This window comes from Xenopus tropicalis, chromosome 6, assembly GCF_000004195.4.
Source record: "Xenopus tropicalis strain Nigerian chromosome 6, UCB_Xtro_10.0, whole genome shotgun sequence".
NCBI classification, from domain to species: Eukaryota; Metazoa; Chordata; class Amphibia; order Anura; family Pipidae; genus Xenopus; species Xenopus tropicalis.
Genome location: NC_030682.2, coordinates 9,420,844 through 9,444,446, shown reverse-complemented (window position 1 = coordinate 9,444,446; position 23,603 = coordinate 9,420,844). Strand labels below are relative to the sequence as shown.

Sequence of the window (23,603 nt, the reverse complement as noted above, 5' to 3'; positions counted from 1 at the left end):
CCTGGGCCCCTCCTGGGATAGTTCTGCCCCCAATAAGAGGTAATTATATCTTAGTTGGGATCAAGTACAGGTACTGTTTTATTATTACAGAGAAAAGGGAATCATTTAACCATGAAATAAACCCAATAGGGCTGTTCTGCCCCCAATAAGGGGTAATTATATCTTAGTTGGGATCATGTACAGGTACTGTTTTATTATTACAGAGAAAAGGGAATCATTTAACCATTAAATAAACCCAATAGGGCTGTTCTGCCCCCAATAAGGGGTAATTATATCTTAGTTGGGATCAAGTACAGGTACTGTTTTATTATTACAGAGAAAAGGGAATCATTTAACCATTAAATAAACCCAATAGGGCTGTTCTGCCCCAATAAGGGGTAATTATATCTTAGTTGGGATCAAGTACAGGTACTGTTTTATTATTCCAGAGAAAAGGGAATCATTTAACCAATAAATAAACCCAATAGGGCTGTTCTGCCCCCAATAAGGGGTAATTATATTTTAGTTGGGATCAAGTACAGGTACTGTTTTATTATTACAGAGAAAAGGGAATCATTTAACCAATAAATAAACCCAATAGGGCTGTTCTGTCCCCAATAAGGGGTAATTATATCTTAGTTGGGATCAAGTACAGGTACTGTTTTATTATTACAGAGAAAAGGGAATCATTTAACCATTAAATAAACCCAATAGGGCTGTTCTGCCCCAATAAGGGGTAATTATATCTTAGTTGGGATCAAGTACAGGTACTGTTTTATTATTACAGAGAAAAGGGAATCATTTAACCATTAAATAAACCCAATAGGGCTGTTCTGCCCCAATAAGGGGTAATTATATCTTAGTTGGGATCAAGTACAGGTACTGTTTTATTATTACAGAGAAAAGGGAATCATTTAACCATTAAATAAACCCAATAGGGCTGTTCTTCCCCCAATAAGGGGTAATTATATCTTAGTTGGGATCAAGTACAAGGTACAACAAAAAAGGAAATCATTTTTAAAAAATTGAATTATTCTCTTATAATGGAGTCTATTGGAGATGGCCTTCCCGTAATTTGGAACATACCTGTATTAGTAGAAAGGTATAAAAGTACATTTATTGCAGCATTTTGAAATCATCTATACAGAGTCTGTAATGGAGTGTGCCAGCCAATCAGCTTTGAAACTGGCTCAGAGTCTGCCATGTTGGGTTTATTGCCCAAGAGCAGTTTGTTTACATTTGAGCAATACAGGGAAGTCGCCTTTTTCTTGCTCTGCATTCAACAAAGATAAAGTAATAACAAGTCTTTGTGTGGATAAAAGGTAACCCTTTTCCTTAAGTGACCCTGGGGGGTAGATTGGATTGTTCCATAGCAAGCATACACACAGGCACACAAGATAATCTCCTTTTTGATAGCAACAAATGACAATAAAAATCCTTTTTTTAATGGAATTTATCTGGTGTTGTATCTCAGACACAGAATTATATCATTAAGGTCGTAAGGGAAAGGGATTGGTACACACTAGCAAGACGTTTATAGCGATAACAAGACAGAATGGTACTGTCCGGCACAGACCTCAAAGCGGGAAAATGCAGCATCTTCATAAATCAACAATAAAACCAACCACAGGGTGTAACAGCCACACGTATATAGTGTGTTGCACAATTTATTCACTGTAATTCGTGGTGCAATGAGGCCTAAACATCAACTTTTATGAGACAATAGACTTTACTTTGAAGCTTTGCTCCAGTCTGCAGTGTTACACAGGCATAGTGCATGTACTGACTGGTTCTACACCCCCCGACTCCCATAATATGGTTATGTACAGAGACAATGGAATGTACCTGGGTTTACAAGCAGCAATAATACTGCGGTCAGCACAGAGGTTTCCGCATTACAAGATCTTTGGAAGAAAGTTTCATGAGCATTAAATAGCTGCCCGGCCCTTCTCTCAATACAATATTATTTTCTTACATTTCACCTAAATTTGTGTACTCTGTCCTCTGCCCAAGTGCCCTCCCTCCCATCCGTGGCTCTGTACTCACCCCTCACCTTTCCCTTCATCTGATATATAGAAACATTGGGGTAACAGTCACCCTGCTATAGTTCCAGGGGTACCCAGGGCACAAATAAGCACTCATCCCCAAATCCCCCCCTAACTGGCCTTCAGGCTGGGCCCCCTTAGCCCATAACAAGGTTACACATATATAGAAACATTGGGGTAACAGTCACCCTGCTATAGTTCCAGGGGTACCCAGGGCACAAATAAGCACTCACCCCAAATCCCCCCCTAACTGGCCTTCAGGCTGGGCCCCCTTAGCCCATAACAAGGTTACACATATATAGAAACATTGGGGTAACAGTCACCCCGCTATAGTTCCAGGGGTACCCAGGGCACAAATAAGCACTCACCCCAAATCCCCCCTAACTGGCCTTCAGGCTGGGCCCCCTTAGCCCATAACAAGGTTACACATATATAGAAACATTGGGGTAACAGTCACCCCGCTATAGTTCCAGGGGTACCCAGGGCACAAATAAGCACTCACCCCAAATCCCCCCTAACTGGCCTTCAGGCTGGGCCCCCTTAGCCCATAACAAGGTTACACATATATAGAAACATTGGGGTAACAGTCACCCCGCTATAGTTCCAGGGGTACCCAGGGCACAAATAAGCACTCATCCCCAAATCCCCCCCTAACTGGCCTTCAGGCTGGGCCCCCTTAGCCCATAACAAGGTTACAGATATATAGAAACATTGGGGTAACAGTCACCCTGCTATAGTTCCAGGGGTACCCAGGGCACAAATAAGCACTCACCCCAAATCCCCCCCTAACTGGCCTTCAGGCTGGGCCCCCTTAGCCATAACAAGGTTACACATATATAGAAACATTGGGGTAACAGTCACCCCGCTATAGTTCCAGGGGTACCCAGGGCACAAATAAGCACTCACCCCAAATCCCCCCTAACTGGCCTTCAGGCTGGGCCCCCTTAGCCCATAACAAGGTTACAGATATATAGAAACATTGGGGTAACAGTCACCCCGCTATAGTTCCAGGGGTACCCAGGGCACAAATAAGCACTCACCCCAAATCCCCCCCTAACTGGCCTTCACGCTGGGCCCCCTTAGCCCATAACAAGGTTACAGATATATAGAAACATTGGGGTAACAGTCACCCTGCTATAGTCCCAGGGGTACCCAGGGCACAAATAAGCACTCACCCCAAATCCCCCCCTAACTGGCCTTCAGGCTGGGCCCCCTTAGCCCATAACAAGGTTACAGATATATAGAAACATTGGGGTAACAGTCACCCTGCTATAGTTCCAGGGGTACCCAGGGCACAAATAAGCACTCACCCCAAATCCCCCCCTAACTGGCCTTCAGGCTGGGCCCCCTTAGCCCATAACAAGGTTACAGATATATAGAAACATTGGGGTAACAGTCACCCTGCTATAGTTCCAGGGGTACCCAGGGCACAAATAAGCACTCACCCCAAATCCCCCCCTAACTGGCCTTCAGGCTGGGCCCCCTTAGCCCATAACAAGGTTACAGATATATAGAAACATTGGGGTAACAGTCACCCCGCTATAGTTCCAGGGGTACCCAGGGCACAAATAAGCACTCACCCCAAATCCCCCCCTAACTGGCCTTCAGGCTGGGCCCCCTTAGGCCATAACAAGGTGCAGTGAATGAGAAGAGAAAATACCATAAATGGAAAAGAGAAGCAGGAAGGCAGTCGGTATTTACTATTGGGCTATACAGGTCCCTTGGGTTGTATACAGCCAGTTGCACAACAAAAGGAGTCTGAGCTCTAGAATATCTAAAACGAGTTACCAGGCAGTCCCACTACAGATGCATCAGTCTTGGGGGCCAATACAGTACCTGCACCCACACTTAAGCTGCCCACAATTGACTGTGCATTCTTACCATAGCAACCAACACTCTGGGCATGTACGCCAGCACGGAGACCAGTTTCGATATCATCAAAGCACCTTGTCAGTAGTCAGCCAACGAGGGCTCCTCTTCACAGGGTCCCCATCAGTAATCACTGGGGTCTATACTACTGAGTTAGCAAAATTGGGGGCCCAGTTATCAATTAGCCCCCCTGGGTAGTGGGTCTGGCCATAGTTAGAATGGAGCTCCAATAAAACATACCATTCCCCATGCATACATGGTCCTACCCCTGATCAGCCATGCCCCCTATTATGCCATAAACCTGCCCATGATACCCCTCAAACTCCACAAGCCCTGCCCACTCCTCTGTATTCTCCACCCTTTCTAGACTTTACACTACATTACACTTTTGCATCACTTGCCCCCCCCCCCCCAGCAACAGTAGAGAACCCCATTACCCCCCAGATGGCAGCTCTGTCTCTTCCCATCCTGCAAGGCCAAACAAGAAAATAGCATTTGCCTATATCTATGTAGGGCCAATTGCCTGTCTAACATGTTGGCTAATTGGTCAGATTCATTTAAGGGTCAGGTGGGGGCCTTTGGCCGTCCCTTCAAATTGGTCACAGTAAAGCAAACCACCCGGGGCTGCACTGCCATAACTAACGTTTACCTTTGGTGGTCATTTATCAACATTGGGCAAATTTGCCCATGGGCAGTAACCCACGGCAACCAAACTGTTGTATTCATTGTTCTACCTGCAGCTGGCTGCAAAAAGCTAATCCCTGACTAGTTGCTATGGGTTACTAAATCCACAAGGAACAGCACCGGACAGGAGAATTTCTTCAGTAATAAAAGGCCTTTATTGCATTTCAGACAAATTCAGGACAGTACGGGCAATATCTCAGGCCCACAGGCCTTTTTTTCTGGTATGTGTTCCTGCCCATGGGCAAATTTGCCCAGTGTTAATAAATCAGCCCCTTTGGGTTTACTTGGCCTTTAAAACCCACACAGATAACAAGTTATGGGTGTCCAATTTTAATGAGATGGCAACCTAAGCGATAAAACTACACAAGCATGAATGCCATTGATGTGTATATACACACTAAGGGGGGATGAGAAGGAAGAAGCCGTTAGTACAGCTATGGGCGGGGCATTTGCAGCTGTACAGTCAGGATGACATGACAATATCACACAGAGGTGCGTGACGGCTAGCCAGTTGCCCGGGCAACCGCCTGGTTACGTCACGCCTCTTTCCCTCAGGCTATCAAGAAGCCATTGCGCCTCTCTACGTTGCACGTACTCTGCTTTCCCATAAAGCTCCTCCCACTCATTAGCTTCTCAACCCTGCATGGAGCGGTCTGTCGACGTCACCACCGCAAGGAATGCTGGTAGTTGTAGTTCCTCGAACGCCCAAAAAAAGTCTCGACTTTGGCCTTGCGTTATGTAACAGTGTTCTGCCCCTGTTTTAGGTGTATAAAGGCGATTAAACCGGTATTACGTTGTCGGAGTGTCATTTTTATGACTCTTTCTTTCTAACGTACAGTCCCCCGGCGAAGGTCATTGTGGGCCGCTGTGGTAACCTTGGTGACGCTCAAGTGCCCGCCCCGTGACGTCAGATGCCGGTAAATGAGTATTTGAGGCGCCAGTCGTGTGACATTGTGAGCAGTGTGACAACTCAGCGCATCGAGGGACCCCCGATACAGGTAAGGGGCCACTCAGGGGGAGGTCCTAGGGGATTTGGTTTGGGCCTTCAGCACCACAGGGGCATTCTGGGGGGGGAATGCTGATAAAATTACATATGGCGTAATATTGTTGGGTTTTTATATATATATATATATATATATATATATATATATATATATATAATGTATGTCCAACCCATGGCTCCTGGAAGCAGAGCCCCCTATTAACGTTGCTATTATCATCCTGTATAACTGTATAGGCATTACATGCAGTTCCCCTGGAACTACAACTCCCAAGCACCATTGCTGCCAGGCCTCTGGGAGTTGTAGTTTTGCTACAGGTTTAGGCCTAGGGTTGCCAGTGGGTCACTATTTTAGTAAGTATACAATTGCATTGTTTGGCAGAGGATGCTGGGAGGTGCTGGCATAGGGAAGGGGCAGGCAGTGGGGGTTGCAGGGCATCCTGTAGGGTAAGGGAGTTATAATATGGCCCCCCCAGGCAATTCTGATTCCTGCTGGTCCTTCCAATAGCCCCCGCTTCCATCTGGGCTAAGGGAGCCATAAGGCTGTGAGACTAGGGGATGCGCAGAATCCGGCATAAAGGATACACACAGGATTCAGCCCAATACTGACCCAAATTCTGCCCTAAATTTGCTATATCTGGGCTTTGGTTGCCAGCCTTATACACAGAATCTGATACAATTCAGTCCCCCCCCCCCCCCCCCCCCATCAAGTTCCTTGGATCCCCAGATGTTCCCAGACTGCAGCTCCCACCCAGGGCCGCTCTTATAAACAGCAGGACCCAATTGGGACCATTTTGGTGGGGGCCCCTACACAAGGTGTTGCCAGATGGCACAGGGTTCCAGGGCTGGGGGGCAAATAGTCCCTGCGTCTTGCTCTGTGACAGTGTAACCCCACCTTTTCCCCTCTCTTGTTCCATTGGCCCACAACATTTCATGGCACAATATGGCCCCCAAGCACTGGGCACTGACATACCAAGCATATTGTATACAGTGTGATTATTGGCCCCTCTGGCACACTATACACAGTGACATACAGTGCCCACTTTGTGTTTAATGTCCCAGAACTCATAGCAGCAATCTTTGGGGGTGGGCTGGACAGCTTTATGTGTTCCCCCCAGGTGTGAGGCCCAATTGGCCTAAGGCCAGCCCTGCTCCCACCTTTCTCTGACATGTAACCAGGGGTCAGATCATTCTGGGAGTCCTAGTCCAACGTCATCTGGGGACCCAGTTAGTTTCATCATCCACCCCTATGCAGTTTTGCTGTGACTTGGTTGGATCAGGTTCAGCATATCCTAAGTTCGCATTGTGCAAGCGCATCCTGTGCTGTGAGGCTGCATGTAGCGAGCTGCATCTCTGCTCTTACCTGTCGGGTTGCACTTACATTCATGAGATTGACTATAAAGCCTGTATGCATGGCAGGGCTGTGTATGGGGCATGATGCAACTCTGTAGGGCAGATATCGGCTCTGTGCATTGGACAGACGTACGGATATCTGTGGTTTAATGGCAGGACTGTAAAGTATATACAGGTATGGAATCCTTTATCCAGAAAGATCTGAACTACGATGAGCCCACCTCCCATAGACTCCTTTCTAATCAAATCATGTTTTTAAAAATGATTCCCTTTTCTCTGTAATAATAAAACAGTACCTGTACTTGATCCCAACTAAGATATAAATAATCCTTATTAGGGCAGAACAGCCCTATTGGGTTTATTTAATGGTTAAATGATTCCCTTTTCTCTGTAATAATAAAACAGTACCTGTACTTGATCCCAACTAAGATATAATTACCCCTTATTGGGGGCAGAACAGCCCTATTGGGTTTATTTCATGGTTAAATGATTCCCTTTTCTCTGTAATAATAAAACAGTACCTGTACTTGATCCCAACTATTGGGTTTATTTAATGTTCACGTGATTTTATAGTGGCAACTTATTGAAAGACCCTTTATCCGGTAAACCCCAGGTCCCGAGCATTCTGGGTCCCATACCTGTAACATCAGTGCGAGGGTTAATCTTGCATGGACCGTAACAAGTCTCTCTTTCAAGGGGAAACAAACATCCTCTTATTTCCTCTGGCACCATTCCCATACCATCCATTTTGTGTGACTGCACGCCGTAGCTAATGGAACAGAGCAGGGAATATGTGTGTGTTTCTAGGGTGTAGCATTTAAGTACAGGGCTTTATGTTAAATTTAAGAAAAAATATATACTATTAATTCCATTATGTAATATGAAATGTAATTGCTATTGAAACTGGTATCTGTCCCTTGCTGTTCTCTGGTTGTGACGCTCAAAGTACTGTAACAGAGGTCAGTTATTCAGCTGATTTGTGCTACTTTGTTTCAGGAGTCAGAACCAGCAGTCCAGAGATTATAAACAGGCAGATGCAACTTTAAATGGCAATTCTGTTTATACAGAAGTAACTTTTAACCCAGTGAAAGTGAGGCACAAATGGATATTGGGGAAACTGCTCAGAATTATTTTTTTTTTTTTATTAGGCAAAATCATATATATATTTTTTTTTTTTTAGATGAGTTCCCCTTTAATCTGCCGTGTTCTTAATGGTAATTGGACTCCTAATTCCAGCTGTTGGTATAATGACTATGGGAGTATAATTCCGGGCTGTGTCTGTGCAACCTTATAACTTAAGCTCAGACTCATAACCATTATGCAATTTGGGACTGTACCATTTCCTGCTTCCCCCCCTCGGGTGTGGGCATGGCGTAGCCAACAGACCATATACCTTAAAGCACTAGGCAGTTTGCATTTTTATTTCTAGGTTTTTTTGTTTGTTTGTTTTTTGTTATTTTATTTTCAGTTTAGGAGCTCTCCAGTTTGGAGTTTCAGCAGCTATTTGGTTGCTAGGGTCCAAGTTACTTTAGCAACCAGGGAGTGGTTTGAACGAAAGACTGATATATGAATAGTAGTGGGGCTGAATAGAAAAATAAATGATATAAAGTAACAATAAAACTGTAGGCTTGCAGAGCAATAGTTTTTTTGGCTGCTGGGATACTGGTACCGGCGCAAACCTGACCTGTAATTGCCCCGTTACTAGCCCCAGCCTGTTCTGCGTGTTTGCCCACTGGCCAGTTTAATGTGGTTACAGTTGGACTGGCTCCTTGCGGGGGTCCGCCCCACCCTACTAATTACATACTAATTACCTCTTTCTCCAATGAGGGAGAATCTGAGCACCATTAGGGTACACCAGCATTGGGGTACCGGGGGAAAAAAGCCCTGCACCCCCCAGTCCGACCCTGGGGTATGCTGCAACCTCACTTCCTTCCTGTACAGCAGCTGGCCCCCGTTAATAGCAGAGGATGCTGGGAGTTGCATAACATGGGATGTATGTAGAAGGCTCAGTGGATAGAGTTTGCTGGATTCCATCATTCCTGTTGTACAGAACCAACTGTTTTTTGACATTTGAAGTTTAAAAATAAGTAATAGAATCCATTGAAGAGCCTGGGTCACTGACCCTTGCTGAATTGCAACTCCCAGCCTCCTCTGTATAAATACCTTGAGCAATAGGATATTTTAGCCCCTTCTGGTGACCTTGCTCAGGGCAGATGGTGCCCTTCAGGCAGTTGCCCAAATGCACATCATTAGGGCCATAATGGAAGGAAAGGGCAGTGGGGGGGGGGGAGGTTCCAGAAGGTTCCAGATGGTTCCAGATGCAGTCAGGTAAAGATTAATATAGGAACATGAGCAGCTTGCTTTTTCCACTGTTCTATTCTCTTGTACGTTTCCATTATGAGCCCAGTGAGCACAGCATGTTCTGATCCGTTTCTCACTCCAGGACTAACTGTCCTGTTGCTCCCAGTTTGTTTTACACTTCACCCCCCTTTAAATCAAAAGCAATTGGCTGTGCCCTGTGTGAGAGTGCTTATATATTAGGAGCAGCCCATTCGGTGGGGGAGTCCCATTCCATGGGGCAGATTGTAGCCCGGGCTGTTCAGTCACTTGTTGCTATGATACAGGCACCCCGGCTATTGCTGTTCCTGAAATCCTACACCCTTACTGCACCACAGGCGTGTATCTGATCCGTTCTAATTACCCAATTCATTTCATCATCTATATGTAGCCTTTAAAGGGGTGGTTTGCCATTAAGATTGCTATGTTATAGAATGTACTATTCCTAGCAACTTTGCAATTGGTCTTCATTATATATATATATATATATATATATATATATATATATATATATATATATATATATATAATACAATTTTTTGTTTTTGAGTTATTTGCTGTCTACATCTTTCCAGCTGTCAAATGGGGGTCACTGACCCCATGAAGCCAAATAACTATTGTTCTTTCAGGCTACAATTTTTATTTTGTTACTTTTTATTCCTTGTCTTTCTATTTAGTCCCTCTTCTATAATAATAATAATAATAATAAATTATTATTATTACTACCATGTATTTATAAAGCACCAACATATTCCGCAGTGCTGTACAATTTTCATACATGCTAATTTGTATTTGGTTCGTTATTCGGCCGAAGCTTTCACGGAGGGTTTGGCACAATCTGAAAAAAGTGGATTTGGTGCATCCCTAATTTAAAGCAACCAATAACCGATACAAGAGGTGAAGTCAGTCGCTCATTCACACCACTGCTTAGTTGCCAAGGCAAACAAGACCCTAGCAACCATATATCCACTGAAATTCCAAAATGGGGAGCTGCTCAACAAATAGCGAAATAACAGAAAAAATAAAAAAAAGACCAGCTGCAAATGGTCTCAATAGCAATGTGTACGTCGTACTAAAAGTTAATTTCAAGGTGAACACCCCCTGTATAAAGGAGCTGATTTTTTGTGGGTGAATAATGATCACTATGGGGCAATATGTATAGGAGCAGTCATATGAACCCTATGCTGCAGAGGCTAGGTATAAACAGCACTGGTCTGACTTTCCCACTAATGGAATTACAGCTTCCCCATTGTATTCTATTGTAATTAAGTCTGGTTGTGGTGCTACTGATGGGGCTGTAACCGGCTGAACAGGATCGTAGTAACCGCTGCTCTCTGCCCATTCTACTATTGCATTTTATTGCTGGAAAAGCAGCAATTAGGGCAGATATAGTACCATTAGGAACTGGCTTTTATTCTGTTGGGGATTTCTAATGGAAAGATGGCTGAATTTATAAATATATTTAATATGGTTTAGCTGTTATAACTACCCTTTATATCTAAACATGGATTTCATTATTTCTCTTTTTAGATACTTCTTCTGTAAACCATGGCTCAGACCTCCGGAGATGCCCTGCCAACCTATGACATCGATAATTCCCAGACATCAAAGCTGATAAGGAAGTCAAAGGAGTCTCCGTTTGTGCCAATAGGTATGATTCTCTGTGCTGTGAGAGAGTAGTATGGAATAAAGTGTAAGAATATAAAATTATATTCTTATAAAATGCGAGTAGTGATGTCATCAGTTATAATCGGAGCTAAGTGATGTCATTTCTGTCACATGACATGTTATAATAAATAAAGTACCCCCTGTTGTAAAATATGAGAAGTCACCTCAGAGTTCCATGACCTCGGCCTCGTGCCTTTATGGTCATGCAACTCCTCTGTGACTTATAATATCCTTATATTTTACAATAGGGGGCACTTTATTCACTTTATAATATTAGTTTCTCTATGATTAGTTTTCTGCTATGATAAAGTGATTTTAAAAGCAAAAAAGGAACGCTGGCAAATCACTTCTAAACCACATGGCTACCTTCTCTCTCTGTAGGAATGGCCGGATTTGCTGCAGTGGTAGCCTATGGGCTATTCAAACTGAAGAGCAGAGGGAACACAAAGATGTCCGTCCATCTGATTCACATGCGTGTTGCAGCCCAGGGATTCGTTGTAGGAGCCATGACTTGCGGTAGGTACCAGTATTAGCCGGCACGCTCCCTTATCTGGGCCTATCCTTGTTCTGGGCCATAAATCTGCCAGTTGGCAAGCTTCACCAGGAAGCACGAGAGAATGATTCAGCAGCTTCTCATTCAGATATTTTGCCCTTGCACAGGGTTCTGTGCATAGAGGTTACACGGAACCAGGCAGTATGTGCCCTTTGCTTGGCATTGCACCCCCTAGTTAGGAGAACAGCGAATGATTGGCCCTGGATTAAATCTAGATTTCTGACTCTTTCCAGCTGTCAGATGGGGGGTCACTGACTCCGGCAGCCAAATACCATTGCTTTGTGAGGCTACAATTCTACTGTTATGGCTACTTTTTAATCACTTATCTTTCAATGTAGGCCCTCTTTTATTCATATTCTTGTCTTCTGCCTGGTTGCCAGGTTAAATTGGACCCTAGCAACCAGATAGCTCCTGAAATTCCAACCTGGAGAGCGGCTGAATAATTCAAAACCTTTTAAAAATGAAAGACAATTGCTAATTGTCTCTAAATAGCACTCTCTAGTCTACATCATACTAAAAGTTAATGTAAAGGTGAACTTCCCCTTTAAAGTGCTTCTACTTTTCTCTTTCCAGGTGTCATTTACTCCATGTACAAGGAGTACCTCGCCAAGCCATCCGACCACTGAGGAAGCTGCCAGTCTGGACTCCATGATGACATATCAGATAAACCCCATATTGGGGCTGTGCTTTTATTCTCTTCACATATCGCACCTTCTCTGGGGGCCCGCAGGGGATTGTGGGACCCCCAGAGCTCAACCATAAGATTTCTCTTCTTTATATTTTATTTTTTTAATTTAATCCAGTTCTGTAGGACATAGAGTGAGAAGACCAACACCACGGACTTTCTGGAATTTCTATGTACTGTTTAGAAACCATATTTATTTTTTTAAGTGTATATAAATACAATTTTAGGATGATGTTATTACAGTAATACGGTTGGTTGTTAGTAGAGATGCACCGAATCCAGGATTTGTTGCAGGATTCGGACTCAGCCGAACCGAATCCTTAATCATGTGACTTTTTGTCTCTTTAACCCTTTCGGCCAAACCTTTCGAAAAAGGGTTCGGCCGGATCTGAAAATAGTGGAACCGGTGCATCCCTAGTTGTTGGATCATCCAATCCTTTTCCTGATATAATATTATTTATCAGTTGTGTTCTGTTGGAGCAGAACTCATCCACATACAATCCACCCGGAAATCCTATGTTAGCCCACCCATGTTGTTGTTCTGTCAAATAATAGTACAGGAATGTGGGTGCTGTTACAAAATGTGTGATATTAAAAATAACATATCTATTCTGCTAAATGGTTTGTATTTCTTTCCGAGGAAGTGATGGCGATGGCACCCATGACTGGTGCTTAAAGTGCCATAGGACTTTTGTGAGCAGTAAATGAAGGTGCTGGGTGACCTGTGGCACTTCCCATTAAAGTGAATGGGAGACATTGTGGTGGGGGGAAGGTAGTGAAAAAGCACTTTTATAGGGATCAGCAGGGGACCTTGTACCCTTATAAATCTGGAAGAAAGCCTACAGGGATACATTGACTGGGAAATCATTCTCAGATATGTTTCTCTTATGAAAGTATCATATCTCAGACTTATCCACATTATATTAAACTGTGAGTAAGCGGTGGGTTTGTACAGGATGAATGTGTCTGTACTGGTATTCAAAGTACACAGAAGTCCAAACGGTCCTCCAGAAGCCCAATAAATAGTGACGGTCTATGGCAGTGATCCCCAACCAGTGACTTGGGGGTAACATGTTGCTCCCCAACCCCTTGGATGTTGCTCCCAGTGCCCCCAAACCAGGTAGTTATGTTTGAATTCCTGACTTGGGGGCAAGTTTTGGTTGAATAAAAACAAGATTTCCTACCAAATAAAGCCCCCTGTAAGTTGATAGGGTGCATAGAGGCTGCCTAATCGCCAATCACAGCCCTTATTTGGCACCCCCATTAACTTTTATGGTGCTTGTGTTATTACTGTTATTAACATTTATTTATAAAGCGCCAACATATTCTGCAGCGTTGTATAATAAGTGGGTGACATACAGAGTAACATATAAAGCAATCAATAACCGATACAGGAGGTGAAGAGGGCCCTGCCCAAAAGAGCTTACAATCTACAAGGAGAAAGGGTTGAGACACAAGATGTGGGAACGGGCAATAGCACTTTTATTTAGTGATTATGCTGGCTCATCTGGGGTTAATATGCTCATTATCTATCTTCATAGTATATATACTGGCACATCTGAGGTATAATACTCTCTACTTAAACAGCGCCCCCATTCCTTGTACTAAATATGCGATGGGGCTTCATAATAGTCTGTATACTTATTTATTCAGTATATGCTTGTGTGCTGATGATAAGATTGGGTTCTCTACTGAGTTCCCTTATAAGTGATGCTTCTTTTAAATATGCTACTGTAGGTTACCTGGCTCCTAATTAGCCTGCCCGTAATGTGAATGTGTTTGTAACCTGCACTGGGGCAGGGACTGATAAGTAATCTCAGCACTGCGGAATATGTCAGTGCTATAGGAATATAACATAATAGGAAGAAATATGTGTGTGTGTTCAGTACCCTGCAACTGTCACTGTTCTGTTAGTAAGCTGTCACTGTGCAGAGGAGTAGTAGCGCCACCTACTGGTAAAGACAGCATTGCACACCAAAAGGGGCATGTAGCCAAGCCCATGTTGCCTTTGTACTATTCTTAAATGTAGCTCCTGCCCCAATCCTACCTTTTCCTTTACCCAATCCCCCCTTGATTCACCCTCTTGCACCCCGTTGTGTCAGAACCCTGCGCCTTTTGACATCATCCACCTTATTGTCACACCACCATTACATCCTAGCCCATCCCCCTTTGTCACCCCCCGGCCAGCTAGTAAAGCAATTTTTAAAAGGTGGCAGCCCTATTTCTACCCCAAATACTCTTTCCTTCACCATGAGAGACATGGAGTGTAGACATGGTGCTAATTCCAGGGTCCCCTTCCTACCAACGCCATGTATTGTGCCAAAATGGATGCCAGCACTTTCGCTAAACTCGCTCCCTAATTATTATCGCACGCATTGTTGCAAGTTGTCACAAATACAAGCCCACTCTTAGCCTTTAAAGGAGAAGGAAAGTGGGGTGCTAAATGTTAGGCACCCCCCAGCAGAGTCCTGCGTGAAACCAATGTTAGGAACCCCGACTCACAGCCCACAACTCACATTTCTACCAGCTTGGGCCTACTAACTAACCTGCAACTGCCTTATCCACAACCCACTGACCACCATTAAAGGAGACATAATTAACTAGGCTGACCTGATAGGGAACTGAAGCCTATCTGTGTGTGTGTGTGTGTGTGTGTGAGTGCAGGGCTGTGATTGGCTCTCCCCCTCCTACTGTGCTTCTGGCAGGACTGTTAGGACACGCCCATCCCTCATTTCAAGTAGGGGCAAGTGGGGCAGAGTGAAAGGGACAGCCTTTTTCTTAAAGAAAAAGTAACACTAAAATTTTTTACGTAAAAAAGCTATTCTACCCTGCACCAATAACTGCCCTATCCTGCAAACCCCTTAGTATTTTGAATGCACTGTGCTCTCTTATGGATGCACCGACATGCTGGCAGGGGTACAGGACAGTGAGACTGCTGCCACATATGAGACTGCTCAGAGTTCCATCTCCTGCAGTACAGGACAGTGAGACTGCTGTCACATATGAGACTGCTCAGAGTTTTATCTCCTGCAGTACAGGACAGTGAGACTGCTGTCACATATGAGACTGCTCAGAGTTCAATCTCCTGCAGTACAGGACAGTGAGACTGCTGTCACATATGAGACTGCTCAGAGTTTTATCTCCTGCAGTACAGGACAGTGAGACTGCTGCCACATATGAGACTGCTCAGAGTTCCATCTCCTGCAGTACAGGACAGTGAGACTGCTGCCACATATGAGACTGCTCAGAGTTCCATCTCCTGCAGTACAGGACAGTGAGACTGCTGCCACATATGAGACTGCTCAGAGTTTTATCTCCTGCAGTACAGGACAGTGAGACTGCTGTCACATATGAGACTGCTCAGAGTTTTATCTCCTGCAGTACAGGACAGTGAGACTGCTGCCACATATGAGACTGCTCAGAGTTCCATCTCCTGCAGTACAGGACAGTGAGACTGCTGCCACATATGAGACTGCTCAGAGTTCCATCTCCTGCAGTACAGGACAGTGAGACTGCTGCCACATATGAGACTGCTCAGAGTTCCATCTCCTGCAGTACAGGACAGTGAGACTGCTGCCACATATGAGACTGCTCAGAGATTTATCTCCTGCAGTACAGGACAGTGAGACTGCTGTCACATATGAGACTGCTCAGAGTTTTATCTCCTGCAGTACAGGACAGTGAGACTGCTGCCACATATGAGACTGCTCAGAGTTCCATCTCCTGCAGTACAGGACAGTGAGACTGCTGCCACATATGAGACTGCTCAGAGTTCCATCTCCTGCAGTACAGGACAGTGAGACTGCTGCCACATATGAGACTGCTCAGAGTTCCATCTCCTGCAGTACAGGACAGTGAGACTGCTGCCACATATGAGACTGCTCAGAGTTTTATCTCCTGCAGTACAGGACAGTGAGACTGCTGCCACATATGAGACTGCTCAGAGTTTTATCTCCTGCAGTACAGGACAGTGAGACTGCTGCCACATATGAGACTGCTCAGAGTTTTATCTCCTGCAGTACAGGACAGTGAGACTGCTGTCACATATGAGACTGCTCAGAGTTTTATCTCCTGCAGTACAGGACAGTGAGACTGCTGTCACATATGAGACTGCTCAGAGTTTTATCTCCTGCAGTACAGGACAGTGAGACTGCTGCCACATATGAGACTGCTCAGAGTTTTATCTCCTGCAGTACAGGACAGTGAGACTGTTGCCACATATGAGACTGCTCAGAGGTTTATCTCCTGCAGTACAGGACAGTGAGACTGCTGTCACATATGAGACTGCTCAGAGTTCCATCTCCTGCAGTACAGGACAGTGAGACTGCTGTCACATATGAGACTGCTCAGAGTTCCATCTCCTGCAGTACAGGACAGTGAGACTGCTGTCACATATGAGACTGCTCAGAGTTCCATCTCCTGCAGTACAGGACAGTGAGACTGCTGTCACATATGAGACTGCTCAGAGTTCCATCTCCTGCAGTACAGGACAGTGAGACTGCTGCCACATATGAGACTGCTCAGAGTTCCATCTCCTGCAGTACAGGACAGTGAGACTGCTGCCACATATGAGACTGCTCAGAGTTTTATCTCCTGCAGTACAGGACAGTGAGACTGCTGCCACATATGAGACTGCTCAGAGTTCCATCTCCTGCAGTACAGGACAGTGAGACTGCTGTCACATATGAGACTGCTCAGAGTTTTATCTCCTGCAGTACAGGACAGTGAGACTGCTGTCACATATGAGACTGCTCAGAGTTCAATCTCCTGCAGTACAGGACAGTGAGACTGCTGTCACATATGAGACTGCTCAGAGTTCCATCTCCTGCAGTACAGGACAGTGAGACTGCTGTCACATATGAGACTGCTCAGAGTTCCATCTCCTGCAGTACAGGACAGTGAGACTGCTGCCACATATGAGACTGCTCAGAGTTTTATCTCCTGCAGTACAGGACAGTGAGACTGCTGCCACATATGAGACTGCTCAGAGTTTTATCTCCTGCAGCACAGGACAGTGAGACTGCTGTCACATATGAGACTGCTCAGAGTTCCATCTCCTGCAGCACAGGACAGTGAGACTGCTGTCACATATGAGACTGCTCAGAGTTTTATCTCCTGCAGTACAGGACAGTGAGACTGCTGTCACATATGAGACTGCTCAGAGTTCCATCTCCTGCAGTACAGGACAGTGAGACTGCTGTCACATATGAGACTGCTCAGAGTTCCATCTCCTGCAGTACAGGACAGTGAGACTGCTGTCACATATGAGACTGCTCAGAATTCCATCTCCTGCAGTACAGGACAGTGAGACTGCTGTCACATATGAGACTGCTCAGAGTTTTATCTCCTGCAGTACAGGACAGTGAGACTGCTGTCACATATGAGACTGCTCAGAGTTTTATCTCCTGCAGTACAGGACAGTGAGACTGCTGTCACATATGAGACTGCTCAGAGTTCCATCTCCTGCAGTACAGGACAGTGAGACTGCTGTCACATACGAGACTGCTCAGAGTTCCATCTCCTGCAGTACAGGACAGTGAGACTGCTGCCACATATGAGACTGCTCAGAATTCCATCTCCTGCAGTACAGGACAGTGAGACTGCTGTCACATATGAGACTGCTCAGAGTTCCATCTCCTGCAGTACAGGACAGTGAGACTGCTGCCACATATGAGACTGCTCAGAGTTTTATCTCCTGCAGTACAGGACAGTGAGACTGCTGCCACATATGAGACTGCTCAGAGGTTTATATCCTGCAGTACAGGACAGTGAAACTGCTGTCACATACGAGACTGCTCAGAGTTCCATCTCCTGCAGTACAGGACAGTGAGACTGCTGTCACATATGAGACTGCTCAGAATTCCATCTCCTGCAGTACAGGACAGTGAGACTGCTGTCACATATGAGACTGCTCAGAGTTTTATCTCCTGCAGTACAGGACAGTGAGACTGCTGCCACATATGAGACTGCTCAGAGTTCCATCTCCTGCAGTACAGGACAGTGAGACTGCTGCCACATATGAGACTGCTCAGAGTTTTATCTCCTGCAGTACAGGACAGTGAGACTGCTGTCACATATGAGACTGCTCAGAGTTTTATCTCCTGCAGTACAGGACAGTGAGACTGCTGTCACATATGAGACTGCTCAGAGTTCCATCTCCTGCAGTACAGGACAGTGAGACTGCTGTCACATATGAGACTGCTCAGAGTTTTATCTCCTGCAGTACAGGACAGTGAGACTGCTGTCACATATGAGACTGCTCAGAGTTCCATCTCCTGCAGTACAGGACAGTGAGACTGCTGTCACATATGAGACTGCTCAGAGTTCCATCTCCTGCAGTACAGGACAGTGAGACTGCTGTCACATATGAGACTGCTCAGAATTCCATCTCCTGCAGTACAGGACAGTGAGACTGCTGTCACATATGAGACTGCTCAGAGTTCCATCTCCTGCAGTACAGGACAGTGAGACTGCTGTCACATATGAGACTGCTCAGAGTTCCATCTCCTGCAGTACAGGACAGTGAGACTGCTGTCACATATGAGACTGCTCAGAGTTCCATCTCCTGCAGTACAGGACAGTGAGACTGCTGTCACATATGAGACTGCTCAGAGTTCCATCTCCTGCAGTACAGGACAGTGAGACTGCTGTCACATATGAGACTGCTCAGAGTTCCATCTCCTGCAGTACAGGACAGTGAGACTGCTGCCACATATGAGACTGCTCAGAGGTTCATCTCCTGCAGTACAGGACAGTGAGACTGCTGCCACATATGAGACTGCTCAGAGTTTTATCTCCTGCAGTACAGGACAGTGAGACTGCTGCCACATATGAGACTGCTCAGAGTTCCATCTCCTGCAGTACAGGACAGTGAGACTGCTGTCACATATGAGACTGCTCAGAGTTCCATCTCCTGCAGTACAGGACAGTGAGACTGCTGCCACATATGAGAACTGCTCAGAGGTTCATCTCCTGCAGTACAGGACAGTGAGACTGCTGCCACATATGAGACTGCTCAGAGTTTTATCTCCTGCAGTACAGGACAGTGAGACTGCTGCCACATATGAGACTGCTCAGAATTCCATCTCCTGCAGTACAGGACAGTGAGACTGCTGCCACATATGAGACTGCTCAGAGTTCCATCTCCTGCAGTACAGGACAGTGAGACTGCTGTCACATATGAGACTGCTCAGAGTTCCATCTCCTGCAGTACAGGACAGTGAGACTGCTGTCACATTATGAGACTGCTCAAAGTTCCATCTCCTGCAGTACAGGACAGTGAGACTGCTGCCACATATGAGACTGCTCAGAGTTTTATCTCCTGCAGTACAGGACAGTGAGACTGCTGCCACATATGAGACTGCTCAGAGTTCCATCTCCTGCAGTACAGGACAGTGAGACTGCTGCCACATATGAGACTGCTCAGAGTTCCATCTCCTGCAGTACAGGACAAGTGAGACTGCTGCCACAATATGAGACTGCTCAGAGTTCCATCTCCTGCAGTACAGGACAGTGAGACTGCTGCCACATATGAGACTGCTCAGAGTTCCATCTCCTGCAGTACAGGACAGTGAGACTGCTGTCACATATGAGACTGCTCAGAGTTCCATCTCCTGCAGTACAAGGACAGTGAAGACTGCTGTCACATATGAGACTGCTCAGAGTTTTATCTCCTGCAGTACAGGACAGTGAGACTGCTGTCACATATGAGACTGCTCAGAGTTCAATCTCCCTGCAGTACAGGACAGTGAGACTGCTGTCACATATGAGACTGCTCAGAGTTTTATCTCCTGCAGTACAGGACAGTGAGACTGCTGCCACATATGAGACTGCTCAGAGTTCCATCTCCTGCAGTACAGGACAGTGAGACTGCTGCCACATATGAGACTGCTCAGAGTCCATCTCCTGCAGTACAGGACGTGAGACTGCTGCCACATATGAGACTGCTCAGAGTTTTATCTCCTGCCAGTACAGGACAGTGAGCTGCTGCCACATATGAGACTGCTCAGAGTTTTATTCTCCTGCAGTACAGGGACAGTGAGACTGCTGCCACATATGAGACTGCTCAGAGTTCCAATCTCCTGCAGTACAGGACAGTGAGACTGCTGCCACATATGAGACTGCTCAGAGTTCCATCTCCTGCAGTACAGGACAGTGAGACTGCTGCCACATATGAGACTGCTCAGAGTTCCATCTCCTGCAGTACAGGACAGTGGACTGCTGCCACATATGAGACTGCCTCAGAGTTTATCTCCTGCAGTACAGGACAGTGAGACTGCTGCCACATATGAGACTGCTCAGAGTTTTATCTCCTGCAGTACAGGACAGTGAGACTGCTGCCACATATGAGACTGCTCAGAGTTTTATCTCCTGCAGTACAGGACAGTGAGACTGCCTGTCACATATGAGACTGCCTCAGAGTTTTATCTCCTGCAGTACAGGACAGTGAGACTGCTGTCACATATGAGACTGCTCAGAGTTTTATCTCCTGCAGTACAGGACAGTGAGACTGCTGCCACATATGAGACTGCTCAGAGTTTTATCTCCTGCAGTACAGGACAGTGAGGACTGCTGTCACATATGAGACTGCTCAGAGTTCCATCTCCTGCAGTACAGGACAGTGAGACTGCTGGCCACATAGAGACTGCTCAGAGTTTATCTCCTGCAGTACAGGACAGTGAGACTGCTGCCATGATGCTCAGTTTCCTGCAGTACAGCCAGGGCTGCCACATATGAGACTGCTCAGAGGTTTTATCTCCTGCAGTACAGGACAGTGGAGACTGCTGTCACATATGAGACTGCTCAGAGTTCCATCTCCTGCAGTACAGGACAGTGAGACTGCTGCACATATGAGACTGCTCAGAGTTTCCATCTCCTGCAGTACAGGACAGTGAGACTGCTGTCACATATGAGACTGCTCAGAGTTCCATCTCCTGCAGTACAGGACAGTGAGACTGCTGTCACATATGAGACTGCTCAGAGTTCCATCTCCTGCAGTACAGGACAGTGAGACTGCTGCCACATATGAGACTGCTCAGAGTTCCATCTCCTGCAGTACAGGACAGTGAGGACTGCTGCCACATATGAGACTGCTCAGAGTTCCATCTCCTGCAGTACAGGACAGTGAGACTGCTGTCACATATGAGACTGCTCAGAGTTTCCATCTCCTGCAGTACAGGACAGTGAGGACTGCTGTCACATATGAGACTGCTCAGAGTTCAATCTCCTGCAGTACAGGACAGTGAGACTGCTGTCACATAATGAGACTGCTCAGAGTTCCATCTCCTGCAGTACAGGACAGTGAGACTGCTGTCACATATGAGACTGCTCCAGAGTTCCATCTCCTGCAGTACAGGACAGTGAGACTGCTGCACATATGAGACTGCTCAGAGTTTTCCATCTCCTGCAGTAACAGGACAGTGAGACTGGCTGTCACATATGAGACTGCTCAGAGTTTCCATCTCCTGCAGTACAAGGACAGTGAGACTGCTGTCACATATGAGACTGCTCAGAAGTTCCATCTCCTGCAGTACAGGACAGTGAGACTGCTGTCACATATGAGACTGCTCAGAGTTCCATCTCCTGGCAGTACAGGACAGTGAGACTGCTGTCACATATGAGACTGCTGCAGAGTTCCATCTCCTGCAGTACAGGACAGTGAGACTGCTGTCACATATGAGACTGCTCAGAGTTCATCTCCTGCAGTACAGGACAGTGAGACTGCTGTCACATATGAGACTGCTCAGAGTTCCATCTCCTGCAGTACAGGACAGTGAGACTGCTGTCACATATGAGACTGCTCAGAGTTCCATCTCCTGCAGTACAGGACAGTGAGACTGCTGCCACATATGAGACTGCTCAGAGTTTTATCTCCTGCAGTACAGGACAGTGAGACTGCTGCCACATATGAGACTGCTCAGAGTTTTATCTCCTGCAGTACAGGACAGTGAGACTGCTGCCACATATGAGACTGCTCAGAAGTTTTATCTCCTGCAGTACAGGACAGTGAGACTGCTGTCCACATATGAGACTGCTCAGAGTTTTATCTCCTGCAGTACAGGACAGTGAGACTGCTGTCACATATGAGACTGCTCAGAGTTTTATCTCCTGCAGTACAGGACAGTGAGACTGCTGCCACATATGAGACTGCTCAGAGTTTATCTCCTGCAGTACAGGACAGTGAGACTGCTGCCACATATGAGACTGCTCAGAGGTTTATCTCCTGCAGTACAGGACAGTGAGACTGCTGTCACATATGAGACTGCTCAGAGTTCCATCTCCTGCAGTACAGGACAGTGAGACTGCTGTCACATATGAGACTGCTCAGAGTTCCATCTCCTGCAGTACAGGACAGTGAGACTGCTGTCACATATGAGACTGCTCAGAGTTCCATCTCCTGCAGTACAGGACAGTGAGACTGCTGTCACATATGAGACTGCTCAGAGTTCCATCTCCTGCAGTACAGGACAGTGAGACTGCTGTCACATATGAGACTGCTCAGAGTTCCATCTCCTGCAGTACAGGACAGTGAGACTGCTGTCACATATGAGACTGCTCAGAGTTTTATCTCCTGCAGTACAGGACAGTGAGACTGCTGTCACATATGAGACTGCTCAGAGTTCAATCTCCTGCAGTACAGGACAGTGAGACTGCTGTCACATATGAGACTGCTCAGAGTTCCATCTCCTGCAGTACAGGACAGTGAGACTGCTGTCACATATGAGACTGCTCAGAGTTCCATCTCCTGCAGTACAGGACAGTGAGACTGCTGTCACATATGAGACTGCTCAGAGTTCCATCTCCTGCAGTACAGGACAGTGAGACTGCTGCCACATATGAGACTGCTCAGAGTTCCATCTCCTGCAGTACAGGACAGTGAGACTGCTGCCACATATGAGACTGCTCAGAGTTCCATCTCCTGCAGTACAGGACAGTGAGACTGCTGCCACATATGAGACTGCTCAGAGTTTTATCTCCTGCAGTACAGGACAGTGAGACTGCTGTCACATATGAGACTGCTCAGAGTTCCATCTCCTGCAGTACAGGACAGTGAGACTGCTGTCACATATGAGACTGCTCAGAGTTCCATCTCCTGCAGTACAGGACAGTGAGACTGCTGTCACATATGAGACTGCTCAGAGTTTTATCTCCTGCAGTACAGGACAGTGAGACTGCTGTCACATATGAGACTGCTCAGAGTTTTATCTCCTGCAGTACAGGACAGTGAGACTGCTGTCACATATGAGACTGCTCAGAGTTTTATCTCCTGCAGTACAGGACAGTGAGACTGCTGTCACATATGAGACTGCTCAGAGTTCCATCTCCTGCAGTACAGGACAGTGAGACTGCTGTCACATACGAGACTGCTCAGAGTTCCATCTCCTGCAGTACAGGACAGTGAGACTGCTGCCACATATGAGACTGCTCAGA

General features: G+C 46.0%; 1 protein-coding gene across 1 annotated transcript; it reads left to right on the top strand.

Annotated features, from left to right (window-relative positions):
* The first annotated feature begins 5,543 nt into the window (after nt 1-5,543).
* higd1a (HIG1 hypoxia inducible domain family member 1A) lies at nt 5,544-12,792 on the top strand. Its single transcript, NM_001011058.1, has 4 exons — nt 5,544-5,575; nt 10,798-10,918; nt 11,317-11,451; nt 12,062-12,792. The coding sequence occupies exons 2-4, from the start codon at nt 10,816-10,818 to the stop codon at nt 12,112-12,114; spliced, it is 291 nt and encodes a 96-aa protein (NP_001011058.1). The 5' UTR covers nt 5,544-5,575; nt 10,798-10,815; the 3' UTR covers nt 12,115-12,792.
* The last annotated feature ends 10,811 nt before the right edge of the window (nt 12,793-23,603 follow it).